Source organism: Thalassophryne amazonica, chromosome 5 (genome assembly GCF_902500255.1).
Source record: "Thalassophryne amazonica chromosome 5, fThaAma1.1, whole genome shotgun sequence".
Taxonomy (NCBI): Eukaryota; Metazoa; Chordata; class Actinopteri; order Batrachoidiformes; family Batrachoididae; genus Thalassophryne; species Thalassophryne amazonica.
This window is the reverse complement of record NC_047107.1, coordinates 118,403,664-118,424,826: the sequence shown is the minus strand read 5'-3', so window position 1 is coordinate 118,424,826 and position 21,163 is coordinate 118,403,664. Positions and strand designations below refer to the sequence as shown.

Here is a 21,163-nt window from a genome sequence, read left to right as displayed (position 1 = left end):
CTTTAAAGACATTTGTCTTTTTTTTTTGCAGTCAAGTCACAGTCCAGTGTGTTGCTCATGGGCACTTTTGAGGCGGGAATACACCAACTGACCTGGGAATTGAATTCGTGACCCTTGAGGTTTACAGCAGACATTACAATCATTGCTTAGACAAATCAAGAAGAAAACATTTTGAAGTTTAGGGGACACATTTCGATAAAACAGTGTAACGAAGCGGGCCAGAAACAGAGCTAAAAATGTTCCCTTTTGGAGTTCGGCTTTCTTTGAGGTCGTGCGCTGACCAAGTCCAGAATCTAGTCAAATTCTGGTTGGGATTCAGTTACCCCATGAGGACAGTCGTTTTAAAAATCTGAGTGTGTTACACAGCACACACAAGCTTCTGCTGAAATCTAATGATTTGACATGAGTACTTTAAGGCTTTGAAAGCAAAGACATGGGATTGCGCACAAACAGTGACGCTTTCAGAGGTGCTGAAGTCTTCACTCGAGTGGAACGATACACATACAGCGATTTGATATCTATCACTATAAAGAATTTCATCATCATTCACACTAAGTCTGTAGAAAGTCACCTGCAGTGAATGTTTAACTTTAAAGAAATTATTCTGAAATTTAAATTGTAATCCTTGATGTTATCTGTCAGAGGTGGGACGAAGCCACTGTCAAGTCATTCTCAAGTCATCCATCGCCAAGTCAAGTCTCAAGTCAGCTTGCAAACAATTGGTGGTCATTATGACTTGAGACTTGCTGATTTATGACTTGAGAGTGACTTCGTCCCACCTGTTGTTTCCTATTTGCACATTTTATACTCAAAGATATGAGGTCATTATTTATTCCATGCAGCCGTTGAGTTTTCATAGTATCACAATATGATTATCACAATACACAATGTATCGTTCCAGCCCTAGCGACAGATCATTGTCAGTGATCACCAATGACATCTCCATTTGTGTCTCATGTAACACTAAAGTAGTTGAACGTATGAACACTTTGAAATTATAGAAAAACAATTTCATTTTGCTACACTTAACAAATATTTCAGACTTGAATGAAAGGGAACCACAAACCACAAAGAGCAGAAATTTAACTAGTGAACTCCCAAAAACAAAACTCGCACACCAGTTTCCATACCAGCTGAAAACAATCAGTAAAACTGAAATAATTAACAGAAAATTAACTTTAAAATATTTCAGCGACTGGAGATGTCCCGATCAGGCTTTTTTGTTGTTGTTGCCCTAATCAGTCATTTAATACTAAGTATCTGCCAACAGTTCCGATCCAATACTTGTATTTTATAAAATAAAATATAATTGTTAACTGTAGTTTGCCAAAACAGCGCCCCACCAACACTTCAGGGCTGTTCAGGAAATACAGTGGACCCTTTGCAGTGGTTTGTCCTCTTGAGCTCTCCCGTTTGAGACAAACTGTTTTTACAGTTTGAAAGCAGCAATAAATGCTTTAAACTGGTTTTAATCTGGATAAATATGAATAGTCTGGTTTAAAGTGTGATGGTGTTTTAAATGGGTTTTAAACCAGATGTCTAATTCAGAACACATTTCAAACAGCTCTAACAGGTCTAAACTGGTGAAAATTCAGATAAACTGTTTAGATTTCAGACAGTTTGAACAAAATGATTTATTGGACAACGTCTCCTGAGGCAATGAGAAATTGTGATTGATATTTACTGAGAGAGGTTCTACCTGTTCACACTGCAGAGATCAAAACCATCTGACACCAGCCTCACCATTTTAACTGCTTTTTGAAAATGTCCTGTATTTAAACTTTGGTTTCCAGTGGTTTCCTGGTTTTTGGTGCCACCTGAGTTAGAAAAGTGTTCCACAGTTTGGATTAACTCGAAACATGTCCATTTTAATTTCCGTCTTTGGTGATAGAATGATTTGGACCATTGGGCACCTCTGAGACAGTCAGCCTGCCTCTGCACCGACACCCGTATTCTCCCTCTGCAGGACGCTGCTGAGTTAAACTTCTGAGGAGCTCCAGAACCCTGAGCTCATGCTCCATACGGACCTTCTCTCTACGCTCCTCCCTCTCAGCCGCCTCCCTGTGCCGGCGCTCCTCCCTCTGCAACCACTGGGCCAGGAGCTCCTGATGCCAGCGGGTCTGCTCCCGCCTCTGGCTCTCCAGCTCCACCAGCAAGCCCCGGGTCTCCGACACTAATCGCTGGAAGCACTCCGACAGGTGCCTGAGAACCGGTTCCAGGCAGGCAGAGTCTGGGTGAGGATGGAAGGAGTTGGATGTGGATCCTGCAGGTGGGTCTGGGGCTGCAGGGAGAGGGGAGGCAGGGGGATGTAGAGATGGAGGAGCAGGTGGAGGTGGGATCAGAAGTGGGGAAAGACTTCTCAGGCTGTTTTCCACAGGTGTGCCTACAGCAAAGGACAAAATCAGTGTTTTTAATACCAGTAGAGTCTGCTTTGCTTAAATGAACATACTCCCGAGAACACCCTGAGGTTTCCACAAAAATTATTTCCATTGTGTTTGATATCCTTTGCCATTCATGTCCAAGGCTTCAAACCAAATTTCATTGTCAATCGTGAAGTTTTCGTGGAAACGTGATTATGATGATGTATCATGAGTCCATCCCACACCCATTCATATTCCCTAGACGCTCATCTTCATGTCCCACAGAACCTCCATCACACCTCTGAGGTCAGTTTTGGGGGGGCTGGTATACAAAGTCTCATTTCCAGTAACCCCTCCTCCTTAGATGTTCTTACCGACAGCCAGTGGAAGTTTGAAACACCTTGCAGTTAACTCGACATACAGAAATGGCATTCTTAATTTAGGCAGCGAGCCGACCAACCGCCATGTGGACCATCAATTTTCAAAAAGGAAGGGTATAGCCAGGTTGCCTTAACAATAATGTCAGGCAGAAAAGAAAATACATTACTGTAAAGAAGCAAAATCTAATCTGATTTCTAAGGTCAAAATATAGTATTTGGTTCTCCACAATGCACTAGAATGCAACATTGATGATGCATTCTGCACCAAAAATTTTGGACACCCTGTTTTTTTTGTTTCTGTGTAGGCTCTCAGTTGTCCAGGTGGTTTCCATAGTAGAGAAGCTTGAATCTTCGACTGGACTGGGTTGCTTGACGCGAGGACGTTTCGCTTGAAATCGCAGAAGCTTCCTCAGCTAAAATTCTTGCTCTGGTAGTCTGACTTCTGTCTCTCTTCTGTCTTCTTCTCTTCTGTCTCTACAAGAGTCAAGACAGAAGTCAGACTACTAGAGCAAGAATTTTAGCTGAGGAAGCTTCTGCAATTTGAAGCGAAACGTCCTCGCGTCAAGCAACCCAGTCCAGTCAAAGATTCAAGCTTCTCTACTATGTTTTTTTTTTTGTTTTGGGACACCCAAAAGTTAAATTTCTGCCTAAAATTATGGATAGTATGTCACTCACAAGCAACCAATTCTGGGGTTCAAGGAGCCTTAAATAGGTGACAATTATGTGAAATCAGACGGGGGGTTTTTGTAGATTAGACATGGAAGATCAGAAAAGTGCAAATTTTTTGTCTAAAATCAAGCAACAACAAAAAAAACCTTATGTCAAATCGCATATCAAAGGATGTTGATTACTGCGTACATACACATCACGATGACAATGCTCAAATTATATGTACAGTGAGGAAAATAAGTATTTGAACACCCTGCAATTTTGCAAGATCTCCCACTTAGACATCATGGAGGGGTCTGAAATTTTCAGCTTAGGTACATGTCCACTGTGAGAGACATAATCTAAAAAGAAAAATCCGGAAATCACAATGTATGATTTTTTAAAAATAATTTATTTGTATGTTACTGCTGCAAATAAGTATTTGAACACCTACCAACCAGCAAGACTTCTGGCTCACACAGACCTGATAATTTTTCTTTAAGAAGCCCTCTTATTCTGCACTCTTTCCTGTATTAATTGCACCTGTTTGAACTTGTTACCTGTATAAAAGACACCTGTTCACACACTCAATCAATCACACTCCAACCTATCTACCATAGCCAAGACCAAAGAGCTGTCTAAGACACCAGGGACAAAACTGTAGACCTGCACAAGGCTGGGATGGACTACAGAACAACAAGCAAGCAGCTTGGTAGAAGACAACAACTGTTATGATTATTAGAAAGTGGAAGAAACACAAGATGACTGTCAATCTCCCTCAGTCTGGGATTCCATGCAAGATCTCACTTTGTGGGGTAAGGATAATTCTGAGAAAGCTCAGAACTACACAGGAGGACCTGGTCAATGACCTGAAGAGAGCTGGGACCACAGTCACAAAGATTACATTAGTAACACAAGATGCTGTCATGGTTTAAAATCCTGCAGGGCAGCAAGGTCCCCCTGCTCAAGCCAGCACATGTCCAGGCCCGTGTGAAGTTCACCAGTAACCATCTGGATGATCCAGAGGAGGCATGGGAGAAGGTCATGTGGTCAGATGAGACCAGAATAGAGCTTTTTGGAATCAACTCCACTTACCATGTTTAGAAGATGAGAACAACCTCAAGAAAACCATCCCAACCGTGAAGCATGGGGGTGGAAACATCATACTCTGGGAGTGCTCTTCTGCAAAGGGGACAGCACGACTGCACCGTATTGAAGGGAGGATGGATGGGGTCATGTATTGCGAGATTTTGGCAAACAACCTCCTTCCCTCAGTAAGAGCATTGAAGATGGGTCATGGCTGGGTCTTCCAGCATGACAATGACCCCAAACACACAGCCAACAAAGGAGGGGCTCTGTAAGAAGCATTTCAAGGTCCTGGAGTGGCCTGGCTAGTCTCCAGACCTGAACTCAATAGAAAATCTTTGGAGGGAGCTGAAACTCCAAACCTGAAAGATCTAGAGAAGATCTGTATGGAGGAGTGGACCAAAATCCCTGCTGCAGTGTGAGCAAACCTGGTGGAAAAACTACAGGAAACATTTGACCTCTGTAATTGCAAACAAAGGCTACTGTATCAAATATTAACATTGATTTTCACAGGTGTTCAAATACTTATTTGCAGCAGTAACATACAAATAAATTATTAAAAAATCATACATTTTTAGATTATGTCTCTAACAGTGGACATGCACCTAAGATGAAAATTTCAGACCCCTCCATGATTTCTAAGTGGGAGAACTTGCAAAATCGCAGGGTGTTCAAATACTTATTTTCCTCACTGTATCACGCAGCCCTAATGAAAATGCTCTCTGAAGGGGCACCGGTCCATCGCAGGTTACTTCCCCAGCCAAGGCTGGTACCGATTAAGAGCTGGGAGGACTGAGACGATGCAACAGAAGTGTCTTGTCCAGGGACACAGACAGGTTGCTTGAAGCACAGAAATGGAACAGAACCCTGGACTATAATACTGGTAGTTCAACTCCAATGACACAGAGCCAGATAAACTACAACAAGGGATGTAATGGGTCGAAAAAGCCACAGTTTTGATTGGATAGTTTTTAAGTCAACGATGTGATCATTTTTGTGTTTGCTTTCAATTTTTAAAAATACAATGAACAACCAAAAATAGGCACTTTTGCCCATGTTCCCGACTGAAAACAAGGTGTACTATGTTTCCATAATATTTCAAAATAAATGTACTTAATTATATAAAATTGGAATTAGGGATGCGTATTGATAAAATTTTATTGATATCGATGCCATTATCGATTTCGCTTATCGATCCGATTCCTTATTGATTCCCTTATCAATACCTCTTGTGAATTTTCTGTGTACTAAAAGTAGGATTTCCACGTTTTCTATGTCAACAACATTTTATTGAGTCTTAAAGTAAATAAATATGAAATTGGTCACTGGATCTTTAAACTCTGGACATAATAAACTCTACATGGTGGATCCTTGATCTCTGGACATAAATAGAAATAAATAAAATCTGTAGTTTTTGTCAAATGCATTTCCTTTCAGACATTATTGGCATGAATATCTTTCCATACATCTGAGCTGAGCTCTTGCAGCTGGCTGTGCTGCACATCAGGATGTAATTCATAAAGAATGCAGGATGTCTCACTTTGGAAGGAAAAAACAAACATTTTAGTCGATTGTAGTTTATTGCCTGTATTACAGCATTTGAAAAGATGTCATTTTCTTTAAAGCGGCGATTAGTTTTGAATAGGGCTGAAATGATTAGTCGAGTAACTCGAATAATTCGATTACAAAAAATGTTCGAGGCAAATTCTGTGCCTCGAAGCTTCATTTAACATTATATGCCAGGCCTGTGTGTGGCGCTGTAACGTCCCAAGAAAAACAAACAGAAGAAGACTAGCATGCATGAGCCGTGTAAACGCTAATCAAATTAGCACAAAAGCTACATTTTTCCAATGCGACAGAGTAAAATAAAGCCTTTTATGAGAAAAACGGTCCAGGCTGATCATCTGAAATAGTTTACTGCGCATTTAAAGTTGAAGCAGTGTGTTTGTTTATAAAACAAAACACTGTTTCGTCTGCTGCCTGATCCCCACTCTACGTGGGGAGTGGCTATTACCGTGGCGGCCGGTGGCTGCCTCTCTCTGCCCGGTGTGAGCGGCTCAGTATTCCCCTCACAGCTCCGTCCCGGCCACCTCTGACAAACAATCTCTGGAAGAAGTCCACTCTTCCTTCTGTGTTTTGCTCAGACATGCACTGAGCGTTTCACTTTTTAATTTTCGCTTTTTTGGGCAACACACAACGCTTCACAAACACGGTAACTCAAAATAATAATAATAATAAAAAAACCTGACTACGAGGCTTGCATGTTCAACCTCCAACTGAAATGCATTGACTGAATCACAGAGAAAGAGGGATTAAAAAAAGTCACGCTGGGACTCAGTTCACCAACCTAAAAAAAACAACAAAAAACAACAACAAAAAAAAAAAACTTAAAATGGTTACATTTTACAAGTTAGGGTAAACAAAAAACAGAAAGCCACATCCCATCTCCATTTCAGCAAAATGTCAAGACTTTGGCTAAGCTCCTGACACCAGGAAAGATCCAAAACTTGTAAAGATGTGAAAAAATAAATGATTACCCAGGAAAACAGAAAGGGATACACTAAATTTGACAATTTCCGTGATGACGCAGTGACACTGTGCCATTGCTTAGGGAGAGCCCTGGACTGTTGATGTTGTTAAAAACGCAAAAGTACTTTTTATCCAATTACTCGATTAATCACCAGAATAATCGATAGAATACTCGATTACTAAAATAATCGATAGCTGCAGCCCGAGTTTTGAAGTTATTAATTCAGACTGGACTCTCTCAGCATTTGGAGCTGTGCCAACAGAACGGAGGACAAGTCTCGTTTATTGCCCGTAACAAGACAAGAGTCCCAGTTAGTGACTTTAATTCACACAAAAATGACTCACGATTAACATATTTTAATAGCTTTGAATCAAAGAACCAACAAGCCAGCAGATCGAAGCATTGCTTCATTAGTTTACACTGCAGAAACAGTTGATTACAGAGCTGCTGCAGGGTCTGTAATCAGTGGAATGATCATTTTCCCGACATACACCCTCAAAAACAATGGCCGCTCTGAAGAGAATCGTTAAGCAAAAAGGATACTGATATTGATGGATCGAATCATTTCTTAACAATACCTGAAAAGAACCGGTTCTCGATACCCAACCCCAATTGGAATATGAGCAATATCTGTGAAAAATCATTAAAAGTTGAAAAATAGGAAATCAATGGAGCAAGTGACCCAAGTTAAAAACATGAGGATGTCTACATTGTGTGGTGAGTGGTAAATGAAATAATAATTTCATTTATACCCATTTCAAGATAAATACATTAGTCCTACCCTGTGATCCAAATTAACCGAGATTAGCCTCTTGGTTCAGCTCCGTAAAGACTGAACAGAGAAAAGATGACAGACTCTTTGTCCTCAACTCCTTTAATTTTTGAAAGATTATTTGTGTGGTTGGAGTGCGCTAAGCCTGATGTCTGTAGTGGAGCATGAGGCTGTAACAAGCTGCGTGAGCGCACAGCTACAGTATCTCTCCGCAAGGCTGCTTTTTTTTTAAGCAGACTGCAACAGTGCACAGGAGCTGGATTTCTTCCATTTTGATTGTGATTTTACTGCAAATGCATCAAAATGAATCCAGTTATTACTTTAAAACAAGTCACCATGACACAAAGTCACACTTATGTAAACTCTGTAATTAATCCACGGTGCTCATCCATACTGAATCGTGGTGGCGGCCTATACAAACCACAGCTCAACTATGTTCGGTTAAACCAATATCTACAACAATCAATAAACAATTAAAAATTGCTAAATAACTGATGGTCAACTGCTACCGCAACCTCGACTCGGCTAAGCAGCAGAAAATGATGATAACCGATGGCTGCACCCTTTCTGCAATGTTCAACAAACAGCCTGTCACCAACCAGTAACAGGTTAAGGTTTCTGGTAACAGGTTAGAGTCACTTCTAAACTGTGCTGATGAGACGCTATACATACCGCTGGGTTCACGATGAATGGACGCCTCCAGATAAACATCACTGTGTTTGTCTCTCAGACGATGTGGAAAGCTTATTTCGGTGATCTCAAACTCATCTGTCGAATCTTCTCCATCCTCCAACTTGACTTCAGAATCAATCTGCCACGGCGGCCGGACTCCTTCCAAAGAGCGCAGATGCTCTCGTCCAGTCCTCCCCAAAAAATGGCTTCCGCTCATCTCAGAGCTGAAATCTGAAGCGGTACTTCCTGTCCTGCCAGCAGCATCTATGTGATGCCCCGACATCTCTTCAGGAGGGACAAAATAGTGTCCTCCTTCCCGTAATGCTGATCTCCTGCCCAGCACAGCATCCATCTCTGCAAAGTATTTGAAAGTACAAGGCTGCGCGCCATCGACGCTCCTCTGCTGTTTGGCTCTCACGTAGTTCGCCTTCAGAGTTTTGACCCGAAGGCGGCACTGGTGTGGACTCCGAGTGAAGCCCATCTCGCTCATGCGGGCAGAGAGGTGTTTAAAGACATGCCGATTGCGCAGATTTTCCGCCAAACTCTTCTGGACGCGTTCATCACTCCAAGCACACAGCAGCACCTGGGTTTCCTCCGCCGTCCAGTTAACTGAGCGCTCAGCCTCTCGCTTCCCTGGACACACAAACACAATTCACCACAACCACAAACTTAATTATTTTATAATTTAAACAATGAGTGATCAAATTTAGTGATTAATTTATCATGAGCAGTTTCTTTTACAAAGGTGGCATTTATTTAAATTAGCAATTTAAGAAAAAGCACACCACAAGAACAGGCTGAAAAACAATTATTTACAGGTCTCCTACATTTCGATCAAGCAACAAAGTTTCTATGACAACATGCTGGAAGGTTTGAAAGGCAAGTGGTGTTTGACCTTAACTCTCACTACCGCATATAAAAAAAATGACCCAGAATGCATTGCATCATCAGCATCAGTTTTTATTTTATTTTTATTTTTTTGTTTTTTTTTTTTTAAGATGATCAACACAATTCCAGTAGACATGACAATTTTCGCTTAGGAGCGCGTGGCTAATGTGCTTTATTTTCAAATGATTTTAGTCTTTACCGTTACTGTCACATGCATTAACTCCAAGTCTGTCATCACGGAGGAGCACGTAAATTTCAGGAATATGACGGTCCCATAGCTGTAAGGAGTGTTCCCTGCAGTGTAAACTACGCTGTGAGCTGGTGAGTCTCACGGAGAAAGACAAACAGGTTCATGCAATTTTCGAGAAGTGTGACCATGAAGAGTCAAAGAGAAAGCGGTGGTGGGTGGCTCTGTTCGCAAACTCAAAGGGAGAGCTGTGATGTGGACACATGACTTGAAACTACTACCAGTCGTTCATGTTAGAGATCTGCCTATCAACTATGGACAAACAAATGAAAGAATCAAGCAACACAAATGTGACAACAGCTAGCAGATGTGTACTGACTATCATGCAAATCCGTGTGTAACCAGAGCTGCGTCAGAAAGCAGAATGATATTCTATATGGCTGCTGCGTGCAAACACCAGAGGTGTAAAATCAACGGGATGCAGTTGTGTTTCAGGGTATGCATTTGTTAGTACTTTGTTTGTGGTTATCCTGTCTTATTAAAACATATTTAATGGTTTGTTTGTTTGTTTTTCCTGAATACACCTTGGCTTATAAAGGAGCCAGAGCCAGAAATACACTGCTTGGTGAACCTCAGAAAATTCAGGCAAAAACAAATCACGCATGGCGATAAGCAATTTTATATATATGGCATGGAGAACTCACAGAGATGTTCCAGATGTGATTTTCATTCCCTTATAACAAACACATGGTTCTCCATGCTACATTTTGTCTTTGTATCAGAGGTCTGCCTACACTGTGTGAACCATCCTCGGGCAAGCTGTATATATACATGCAGAAAGCAGTGTGGTGACCAAATAGTGATCACACACTTGTCTTCAAAACAAAAGGTGCCTGGTTCAAGACCACCTGTGACCCTTCTCCATTTAATGTGGAGTTGCATAAGGAAGGGCATCTGACATAAAACATTTGCCAGATCAACATGCAGAGCCATATTGGATACGCTGGGGCAACCACAAGCAAAAAGGGAGAAGCCGATAGAACTCCATGTACATGTGCATATCTATATAGCATATGACTCATACAGACCAACCGATATATCAGTTGACTGAATACATCAGCCAATATGAGCCTTTCATGAACACATTGTATAGCTGTGATTTTTGCTGATACGGAAAATTTATGTTACCAAATAAGATATGCAGCAAAACCATTTGGCTGTTGGAAATGGTGTCATTACATAGTTTGTCCGAGCAACCTGGCATTGTTGACAATGCTCTCAAGCATGGCTGGTACCCAATTTTTTACTCCAGAATATTCCGTATCATTCGGAATATAATGACATGCATCAAACTGCCACAGTTAGGAAACAACAGGTACGTGTGGCGCTTTTTCTTGGATAAATCTTTTAAACAATTTTCAAGGTGGTGCTATGTCACCAGGCAAAGTGGCCAATCCGAAGGCGAGAATTTGTGCTTTCGTGACTGTCCGCTCTGTGACAACACGCTCGGGCTGTAAGCTGTTTTATTGAAATCAGCTGTTTTTTTTTATTGTCTCTAACTTGCTTGTAACGGCCGCTGACAGTTATCATTGCCTCGAACGGTGAAAGATGACCTGAAATGAACCAGTGTACATTAAATTGACTTTTTGACGAGTCTGGCCCCTTTGAACACCAAATTACATGTATTTGCATGAGCTCTGCAATGTTTTCACCAAGAAAACCCGCCCCTCGAGGTAAACTGCCTAAATACCTACCTTGATAAAAAAAAAGTGATTACCAAACTAGGTAACTTTTTTTTAATTTCTGAATTTTATTTTTTCTAAGAATTCATTCATTTTAATAATAAACTTATGGCTGCAGCAACAAATAGCCAAACTATACACTGTGCGCTCCTAAAATGCAACATTTTCCATCAATTACGAATTTCAAGTTAGTTTGATGATGACGTCAACCACGCTTAACGCGCTGTTAGCTAAAACAAGTTAGCATTCACTGGAAAAGTTATTCAGCTTCTTCCAGACACCGACTGTCAGCAGGATGTTATCGAAATATCTCTCTGCAATCGCATAAATCGTAACTAATTAAACACTTTATTTTTCATAACGAAAAAGCTACAAACACACAGAGAACACAGCTAGCGTTAGCCGTTAGCTAAACTGTTTAACAGTCTATTACATGTGTAACAGTCAGAATATCTGCGGCGCGTGAAACTGCACAAAAAACACGTTTCCTTGGTTTTAAGATCTTACTTCTTGTTGTTGACACAGAGTTTGTTGAGTTGATTGCTGTAGGATTCATGTTGACGCTCCGAGAAACGTAAACAACGCCGGAGCTCCTCTCTTCCGGGTGCCAGCGGAGCCCCGCCAAGTGACGTCACTCGGCAAACGACCAATAACAGCGCAGAGTAGATGGCTTGTCTTTCATGACAAAATCACTGTTTTAAAGCATGGAATAAAGTAAATAAATACATATACACACACACGTGTGTGTGTGTGTGTATGTTCAGATATTTTAAAATAACATCTTAATTAAAAAACAGTTTTTTACATCAAAGGTCCTAATACTTTGAGAAAAAAAATCCAGAATAGTGTAAAATTTTCAACACTTAATAAATTAAAGTTCCGCTTTTACAAAAAAATGCATGAAAATAAAGCAATTTAAAATACTAAAGCCAAGAGATGTTGAGGAAAATGTAACTCATCAAAATAAAAAATTTAAGCAAATAGATGATATTTTTGTCTTAATCATATATTCATAAGCTAAATAATACCTTGATAATGACAAAATAACTGAATAATGTGGAAACTGTATCAACCAAGTGAGTTGGTTAAGAGTAAAATTCACAATCTTATAAGACTAAAGTGAAAAAACAATATTTTAAGAAAAAATGATCACGTTTCAGCATACTGTGTAAAAAAACAGATCTTCAAAATATTTTGCTTCTTGCAGAATTGCAACACTGGTGTGTATCAGATGGTCACCAACAGCCTAAATCTAAGGTATTATGATTTCTGTGCGACATGTCCTTTAAACTTGATAATAAAGATGCAGATATATCATCAGAATGATGAAACATATAAAGTTATACAAAATAAAAAGACAGGACTCTCTTGCTAGGTCAGAGTGTTGTGCAATCTAACGGCAGTAGGCACAAAGGACTTCCTCAGTCTGTCCGTGGAGCAGCACTGGGACAGCAGTCTGCTGCTGAACATGCTCCTCCTCTCTCTGAAGGCCTCATGTAGAGGGTGTGAGGCATTGTTCATAATTGCCTTGAACTGGGACAGAGTCCTCTGCTCAACCACCTCTTCCACTGGAGCCAGCTTCAGTCCCACTGACCCAGCCTTTTTAATGATCTTATTCAGGCGGGAGATGTTCTTCTTACTGGTGCTGTACACTCTGGGTGCCAGTCCCAAACCCGGATAAATGGGGAGGGTTGTGTCAGGAAGGGCATCCAGCGTTAAACAATCCCACCCATCCATGTGGAGTACAAATCGAATTTCCATACCGGATCGGTCGAGGCTGGGATAACAACAACCGCCAGCGGTGCAATTGCCCAACAGGGTGCCAGCGGACATTGGCCTACTGCTGGGGGTTGAAGAGGAAGAAGAGGAGGAGAACGTGTCCATAGGCAGTGAGAGAAGAGGAAAACTATAAGGTAGTGAGAGTTGGGACTTTGAATGTTGGCAGTATGACTGGTGAAGGGAGAGAGCTGGCTGCAGAGGAGGGGCCCAGGGTATTTAGGGAGAAGGATGCTGAGGAGGGAGGCCAAAGAGGAGGTTTATCCACAGCAAAATTTACTGTGTGGATGTACTGAGGGAAGACACGCAGGTGGTTGGTGTGACAAGTTACAGAGGACAGAGTGAGATGGAAATGATTGAGCTGCTGTGGCATTGGTATTAGTTGTTGAATTTCAACTCAACAGATTTATAGACAACAGCACAATTAAAGGTGATTAAATGATGCATGTCAACAGAATCACATGTTATATATTTGTAAATTGAACAAAACTGGATTTGGTTTGTTAGCTATTTGCAAGTAATACATTTATTTATGAACTTTAAAATCACTTTGGGGTTGTACTTTACAGCATCATATTATATAAAGAGGTTAGACCCAGTGGACCGTAGGACCAGTGGACAGTAGGGCTAGTGGACCCGACCAGTGGACAGTACGACCAGTGGACCTGAGGGACCAGTGGACTGTAGGACCAGTGGACCGTAGGGCGAGTGGTCCCTCCCTGCTTCTTCTTCTTTGTCTTTCGGCTGTTCCCGTTAGGGGTCGCCACAGCAGATCAATCGTTTCCATCTCACCCTGTCCTCTGTATCTTCCTCTGTCACACCAACCAACTGCATGTCCTCCCTCAGCACATCCACAAACCTCCTCTTTGGTCTCCCTCTTCTCCTCCTGCCTGGTGGCTCCATCCTCAGCATCCTTCTCCCTATATACCCTGGGTCCCTCCTCTGCACATGTCCAAACCATCTCAATCTCGCCTCTCTGACTGTCTCCAAACCGTCCCACCTGAGCTGTCCCTCTGATATGTTCATTCCTAATCTTGTCCATTCTTGTCACTCCCAAAGAGAATCTCAATATCTTCAGCTCTGCAACCTCCAGCTCTGCCTCCTGTCTTTTTGTTAGTGCCACCATCTCTAAACCGTACAACATAGCTGCTCTCACTACTGTCTTGTAAACTTTCCCCTTCACTCTTGCTGATATTCTTCGGTCACAAATCACTCCTGCCACCTTTCTCCACCCACTCCACCCTGCCTGCACTCTCTTCTTCACCTCTCTAACACACTCTGCATGACTTTGAACAGTTGACCCCAAATATTTAAACTCATCTACTTTCACTTCTACTCCTTGTAACTGCACTATTCCACTGGGCTCCCTCTCATTCACACACATGTAGTCAGTCTTGCTTCTACTGACTTTCATTCCCCTTCTCTCCAGAGCATATCTCCACCTCTCCAGACTAGACTCAACTTGCTCTCTACTCTCACTACAGATCACAATGTCATCTGCAAACATCATAGTCCATGGGGACTCCTGTCTGATCTCATCTGTCAACCTGTCCATCACCACTGCAAACAAGAAAGGACTCAGCTGATCCTTGGTGTAATCCCGCCTCCACCTTGAATGAGTCTGTCATTCCGACTGCGCATCTCACCGCTGTCACACTTTTCTTGTACATGTCCTGCACTACCCTAACATACTTCTCTGCCACTCCAGACTTCCTCATACAATACCACAGCTCTTCTCTTGGCACCCTATCATAAGCTTTTTCTAAGTCCACAAACACACACAATGTAACTCTTTCTGGCCTTCTCTGTACTTCTGCAACAGTATTCTCAGAGCAAACATTGCATCGTAGTGCTCTTTCTTGGCATGAAACCATATTGCTGCTCACAGATCACCTGTTTTCTAAGCCTAGCTTCTACTACTCTTTCCCATAACTTCATGCTGTGGCTGATCAGCTTTATGCCTCTGTAGTTACTGCAGCTCTGCACATCACCCTTGTTCTTGAAAATAGGAACCAGCACACTTCATCTCCACTCCTCAGGCATCCTCTCACTTTCCAAGATTTTATTAAACAATCTGGTTAGAAATTCTACTGCCATCTCTCCTAGACATTTCCATGCCTCCACTGTAATGTCATCTGGACCAACTGCCTTTCCACTCTTCATCCTCTTCATAGCTGTCCTCACTTCTTCCTTACTAATCTCTTGTACTTCCTGATTTACTCTCACCACATCATCCAGCCTTTTCTCTTACTCATTTTCTTTATTCATCAGCTCTTCAAAATATTCCCTCCACCTTCTCAGCACACACTCCTCACTTGTCAGCACATTACCATGTGCATCTTTTACCACCCTAACCTGCTGCACATCCTTTCCAGCTCTGTCCCTTTGTCTGGCCAATCGGTACAAGTCCTTTTCTCCTTCCTTACTATTCAACTTCTTGTACAGCTCACAATATGCCTTTTCCTTCACTTTTGCCACTTCTCTTTTCGCCTTACGCCGCATCTCCTTGTACTCCCGTCTACTTTCTTCATCTCTCCGACTATCCCAAAACTTTTTCACCAACCTCTTTCTCCTTATGCTTTCCTGGACCTCTTCATTCCACCACCAAGTCTCCTTGTCTTCCTTCCACTGTCCAGATGTCATACCCAGTACTGTCCTAGCTGTCTCCCTCACCACATCTGCAGTACTTGTCCAGTTGTCCAAAATGGCTTCCCCTCCAACCAGTGCTTCTCTCACCTGCTCGCTAAATTTCACACAACAGTCTTCCTCCTTCAGCTTCCACCATCTGATCCTTTGTTGAGCTCTCACTCTCTTCTTCTTCTTTACCTCTAAAGTCATCCTACAAACAACCATCCTATGCTGTCTAACGATACTCTCTCCTGCCACCACCTTACAGTCTGATTTATTTTAGCTTGCATCTCCTATAAAGAATGTAGTCCACCTGTGTGCACCTTCCTCCACTCTTATATGTTACCCTGTGCTCCTCCCTTTTCTTAAAGTAGGTATTCACCACAGCCATTTCCATCCTTTTTGCAAAATCAACTACCATCTGTCCTTCCTCATTCCTATCCTTGATACCATATCTACCCATTACTTCCTCATCACCTCTGTTCCCTTCACCAACATGCCCACTGAAGTCCGCTCCTATCACCACTCTTTCATGCTTGGGCACACTCTCCACCACCTCATCTAACACACTCCAGAAATCTTCTTTCTCCTTCATCTCACAACGTATCTGTTGGGCATATGCACTGATGATATTCATCATCACCCCTTCAATTTCCAACTTCACACTCATCACCCTGTCAGACACTCCCTTAACTTCCAACACACTTTTAACATACTCTTCCTTTAAAATGACCCCAACACCATTTCTCTTCCTGTCCTCACCATGGTACAACAACTTGTACCCACTGCTGATGCTCCTGCTCTTACTTCCCTTCCACTTGGTCTCTTGCACACACAATATGTCTACCTTTCTCCTCTCCATCATATCAGCCAGCTCTCTCCTTTTACCAGTCATACTACCAACATTCAAAGTCCCCACTCTCATTTCCACCCTTCTAGTTTTCTTCTTCTCCCGCTGTTTGTGGAAACGTTCTCCTCCTCTTCATCATCTTCACCCAGCATTAGCCCAATTTCCACCGGCAACCTGTTGGGCAACAGCACCGGCGGTGGACATTGTTAACCCGGGCTGTGACCGATCCGGTATGGAAATTAGATTCTAAGTCTGCATAGTTGGGTTGGCTTGTTTTACGCCGGATGCCCTTCCTGACGCAACCCTCCTCATTTATCCAGGCTTGGGACCAGCACTCAGAATGTACTGGCTGCACACCCCATGTGGCTGAGTTACACCCCATGTGGCTGAGTGGTCCCTCCCTGCACAGTTAAAAAATGCTGCAATTTATGTTTCTCCCTCATTTAGACAACACTGTATTTTAAAAACCATTTTATTATTGGATATTTTCTGTGGGATTGAGGTCAGGAGTGAACAGAAACATTATCGACTTTTATTTTTATGACAGTGGATTCCCTGCTGTGTGTTTTCCTGCCAAGTGTGAACGCGGCCCTAAAGATCACCCCGAATAACAAAGACAACCTGAGGAAATGGCTCGTCAAATTTGGTGAACTGTGGCTTTCCTCTTTCACTGCTTCACCTCTTCACTCTTTCATCTGCAACACCATAGGGAGCACTGATACACATTAGTGACATTGGCATTGATACAGTAAAAACATGTTTCACCTGCATTCAGCAGTGGATCCTGACTCAAACCATATTTCATGATGTCTGCATTATTCCTCATAGTTATGATCCATTTTTTTATTGTTGATGATGTCACATGTTCAGCAAAGGAACAAACAGCATGAATAAAATTCAGCACCAACAACAACATTGCTGGTGACCAGCCAGCAATGAAATGTCACAAAGAAAGTAACAAGAAACAAAACTTTAAAAAAAAAAAGGAGCAGAAAAAAGTTATTCAGACAAGTAATGAGAAAAGTAGCACAAAAGCATACCGGGGAAAAGTTCATCCAAAACGTAATGAGAAAAGTAAAAGACAAAAACAAACAAAAAATACAAAAAAGCAAAGAGAAAAGTAATAGACAAAAAAATAACAGGTAAAAGCTGGACAAAAAGTAAGTAAGACAAAAACTAGGGAAAAGTTGAACAAAAAGTAACGATATAAGCAACAGAAAAACAAAAAAGGAAAAAGTTAATGGAAAAAGCAATGAGAAAAGTAACAGGAAAAAATTAGTCAATAAGTCACGAGAAAAGTAACAGACAAAAACAAACAGGGAAAAGTTAGTCAAAATGTAATGAGAAAAGTAAAAGACAAAAACTAGGGAAAAAGTTGAACAAAAAGTAACGATATAAGTAACAGAAAAACATAAAAGGAAAAGGTTAATCAAAAAAAGCAATGAGGAAAGCAACAGGAAAAAGTTTGTCAAAAAGTAGCAAGAAAAGTAACAGGTAACAGACAAAAAGAAATATGAAAAAAAAAAATTCAAGCGATAAAATGTCCAGCACAGCAGAGGTCATTTACACAGGTAGACGGGGCCGAGTCACTTGAGTGGACGTTCATGTGGTTGGTCAGAGGAGCCTCGGGGCCGCTTCCTGCTGACCTGCAGAGGAACATCACACGGACCGTGACACACATACTGATGAACATGTTTAGAATCTTTTAAATTTTTTACAAACAAAGAATCCTGAAGCAGTTTTATCGTGTGAGCAACAAGATGACGATTCATCCTCCACAAAAGGTATTTTGGTTTGAAAAACCAATTATTGCCAGGTTGACAGCTGTGGCTTGTGGTGTGTGAGAAGCTCTAATCAGAAGCTTCATAACCTCAAGGGGTGTTACCGAGAAGCTTGTGTCGAACAGAAGCAAAAGAACAGATTTTTAATATATGACTGCAGCCTACAGAATCTGCAGCCTCTCATCTTTGGGCTCTGCAGCCTGCAGAGTCTGCAGTCTCTGCAGCGTCTGCAACCTCTCATCTTCAGGCTTCAGCCTCACTGGGAACAGACAGGTTTCAGATCTTTGCCGTGGAGAAACCAGGTCAGGGAACGCACCAAGAGGTGAGATCAAGTGGAATTGTGACATCAGGTGAGGCCTGAGGGGAGGCGACCTGTCCCACTGTGGAGGTTCAGGTCCCACCTTTGTGATTTTATTCTCTGTTCACCCACTTTTATGTCTTCTGACAACCAGGGCGGGCTGTTTTCTAGGACAGTGGCTCTTGAATGTCCATGTTAGAGGCACAAATAAGACTCTGAAGAAATGCAGCAACATATTATGAGGTATCCAGGCATCTTAGCTCGTCTGCTGAAGGTCAGCTGTACCATTAAGACTCAGGAAACTAGAAACTGATAAACATTTATTCCCTAAATATAAATTTTTACAAATGAAAAACAGCATTTGGAGCCGGTCCCATTCCTGACGACGGCAGGGTACGTCAAACTCGAATCCAGCCATTGGAAGAAGGCAGGGCCAGAGCCTAACCCCAGTTGTTGGTGATGGGGCAGAAGGGCATGGTGCAGGTCAGTAAACAAGGCGTTAAGCAGGAGCCAAGTAGAGGGTGTCAGGAGGAGGAGGTAGAGGCATGCTCAGCAACCACAGTGGCAGGGGCCAACAGGAGATGGCTGGGCAGAGGCAGTGCAACTGATGGTCAGCAACAGGGACCAACTGGAGTGGATGGGGTGGAGGAGGCAACGTCCTGGAGATTAACTGCATGCAACAGAGAGGTGAGTCAGGATTGACATCTTTAAATGGCTTTGACGTCTCCTACTGGTTGCGGTTGATGACTAAATTGTGGAACAGCTGCTTCTGATGGCATCCTGTCCAGAGTGAACCCTGCTTCACACCCTATGACTGCCGGGATAGGCTCCAGCCCCCTGTGACCTTTGATTGGTGAAAGCGGGTATCAAAAATGAATGAATAAATTCTTCTGACTGGAGATACAGCTGTTACTGATTAGCAGATGTGAAGGAAAGCTTGAAACCTGAGTCTTCCTGGTAGAATGTATGCTAGGCTACATTTCTGTCAGAAGTCATCACTTCTAGATGCTGTCGTGATACCGTGGAAATTGTCCAGAGGTGAAGTGGCTACAAAACAAAATGAGCTACAGGTCTAATTTACCTCAAATGTGGTTTGTGGTTTCTCCTCTCCATCAAGAGAACCAAATTATTGTTTCTGATATTATGAACCAAATTTCACCACAATAATATGTATTGATTATTATTCTTATTATTACTACTACTACTGTTGTTGTTGTATATTTACCACATTTTAAAGATAAAACTACCAGCACACCACAGTCATGGTCAAAATTATTGCCACCCCCGAACTGCAACTAATGAACTTAAAATATCAGTCAAGTCCCATTTGGGAGCATGTGCCTGTGCCGCTCAGCAGCACATCCACCACACCATGGAACCCTGTGGGATCCTCCAGGATAGCAATCACTCAGACAGAAAACTGGTCCATCTCCACCTCTCAAAAGTAAGTGCTGATCTGCTGCAGCCAGGTGAAACTTGGGTGTGTCTTTGGACTTTTCCAGACACAACTGAAGAAAACCACGGAGCTGAAGAGCACTAGGGAGCTGAAGAGAAGCTGAAGAGCACCACAGGGCTGAAGAGGAGCTGAAGAACACCACGGAGCTGAAGAGTTGCTGAAGAGCACCAGGGAGCTGATGAGCATCAGGGAGCTGAAGAGGAGCTGAAGAGCATCAGGGAGCTGATGAGCATCAGGGAGCTGAAGAGGAGCTGAAGAGCATCACGGAGCTGATGAGCATCAGGGAGCTGAAGAGGAGCTGAAGAGCACCACGGAGATGAAGAGGAGCTGAAGAAGAACACGGAGCTGAAGAGAAGCTGAAGAGCACCACAGAGCTGAAGAGTACCAGGTAGCTGAAGAGCACCACGGAGATGAAGAGGAGCTGAATTGCACCAGGGAGCTGAAGAGGAGGTGAAGAGCACCACAGAGCTGAAGAGGAGGTGAAGAGCACCACGGAGCTGAAGAGGAGGTGAAGAGCACCACGGAGCTGAAGAGGAGCTGAAGAGCACCATGGAGCTGTAGAGGAGCTGAAGAGCACACAGAGCTGAAGAGGAGCTGAAGAGCACCAGGGAGCTGAAGAGGAGCTGAAGAGCACCACGGAGCTGAAGAGGAGCTGAAGAGCACCATGGAGCTGTAGAGGAGCTGAAGAGCACACAGAGCTGAAGAGGAGCTGAAGAGCACCAGGGAGCTGAAGAGGAGCTGAAGAGCACATAGAGCTGAAGAGGAGCTGAAGAGCACACAGAACTAAAGAGGAGCTGAAGTGCACCACGGAGCTGAAGAGCATCATGGAGTTGAAGAGGAGCTGAAGAGCACCAGGTAGCTGATGAGCATCACGGAGCTGAAGAGGAGCTGAAGAGCACCACAGAGATGAAGAGGAGTTGAAGAGCAACACAGAGCTGAAGAGAAGCTGAAGAGCACCACAGAGCTGAAGAGTACCAGGTAGCTGAAGAGCACCACGGAGATGAAGAGGAGCTGAAGAGCACACAGAGCTGAAGAGGAGCTGAAGTGCACACAGAACTAAAGAGGAGCTGAAGAGCACCAGGGAGCTGAAGAGGAGCTGAAAAGCACCA

The 21,163-nt window shown here is 42.7% G+C and overlaps 1 protein-coding gene across 2 annotated transcripts; it reads right to left on the bottom strand.

Moving 5' to 3' along the window:
* Positions 1 to 25: 25 nt before the first annotated feature.
* On the bottom strand, positions 26 to 17,352 carry LOC117511191. 2 transcript variants are annotated; one of them, XM_034171186.1, is made up of 3 exons: positions 17,285 to 17,352; positions 8,449 to 9,081; positions 26 to 2,383 (listed from the first exon to the last, which is right to left on the bottom strand). In XM_034171186.1, the coding sequence occupies exons 1-3, from the start codon at positions 17,343 to 17,345 to the stop codon at positions 1,869 to 1,871; spliced, it is 1,209 nt and encodes a 402-aa protein (XP_034027077.1). In that variant the 5' UTR covers positions 17,346 to 17,352; the 3' UTR covers positions 26 to 1,868. The 2 variants fall into 2 exon arrangements, with proteins under 2 accessions (XP_034027077.1, XP_034027078.1); XM_034171187.1 differs by lacking the exon at positions 17,285 to 17,352 and adding an exon at positions 11,773 to 11,885.
* Positions 17,353 to 21,163: the final 3,811 nt, after the last annotated feature.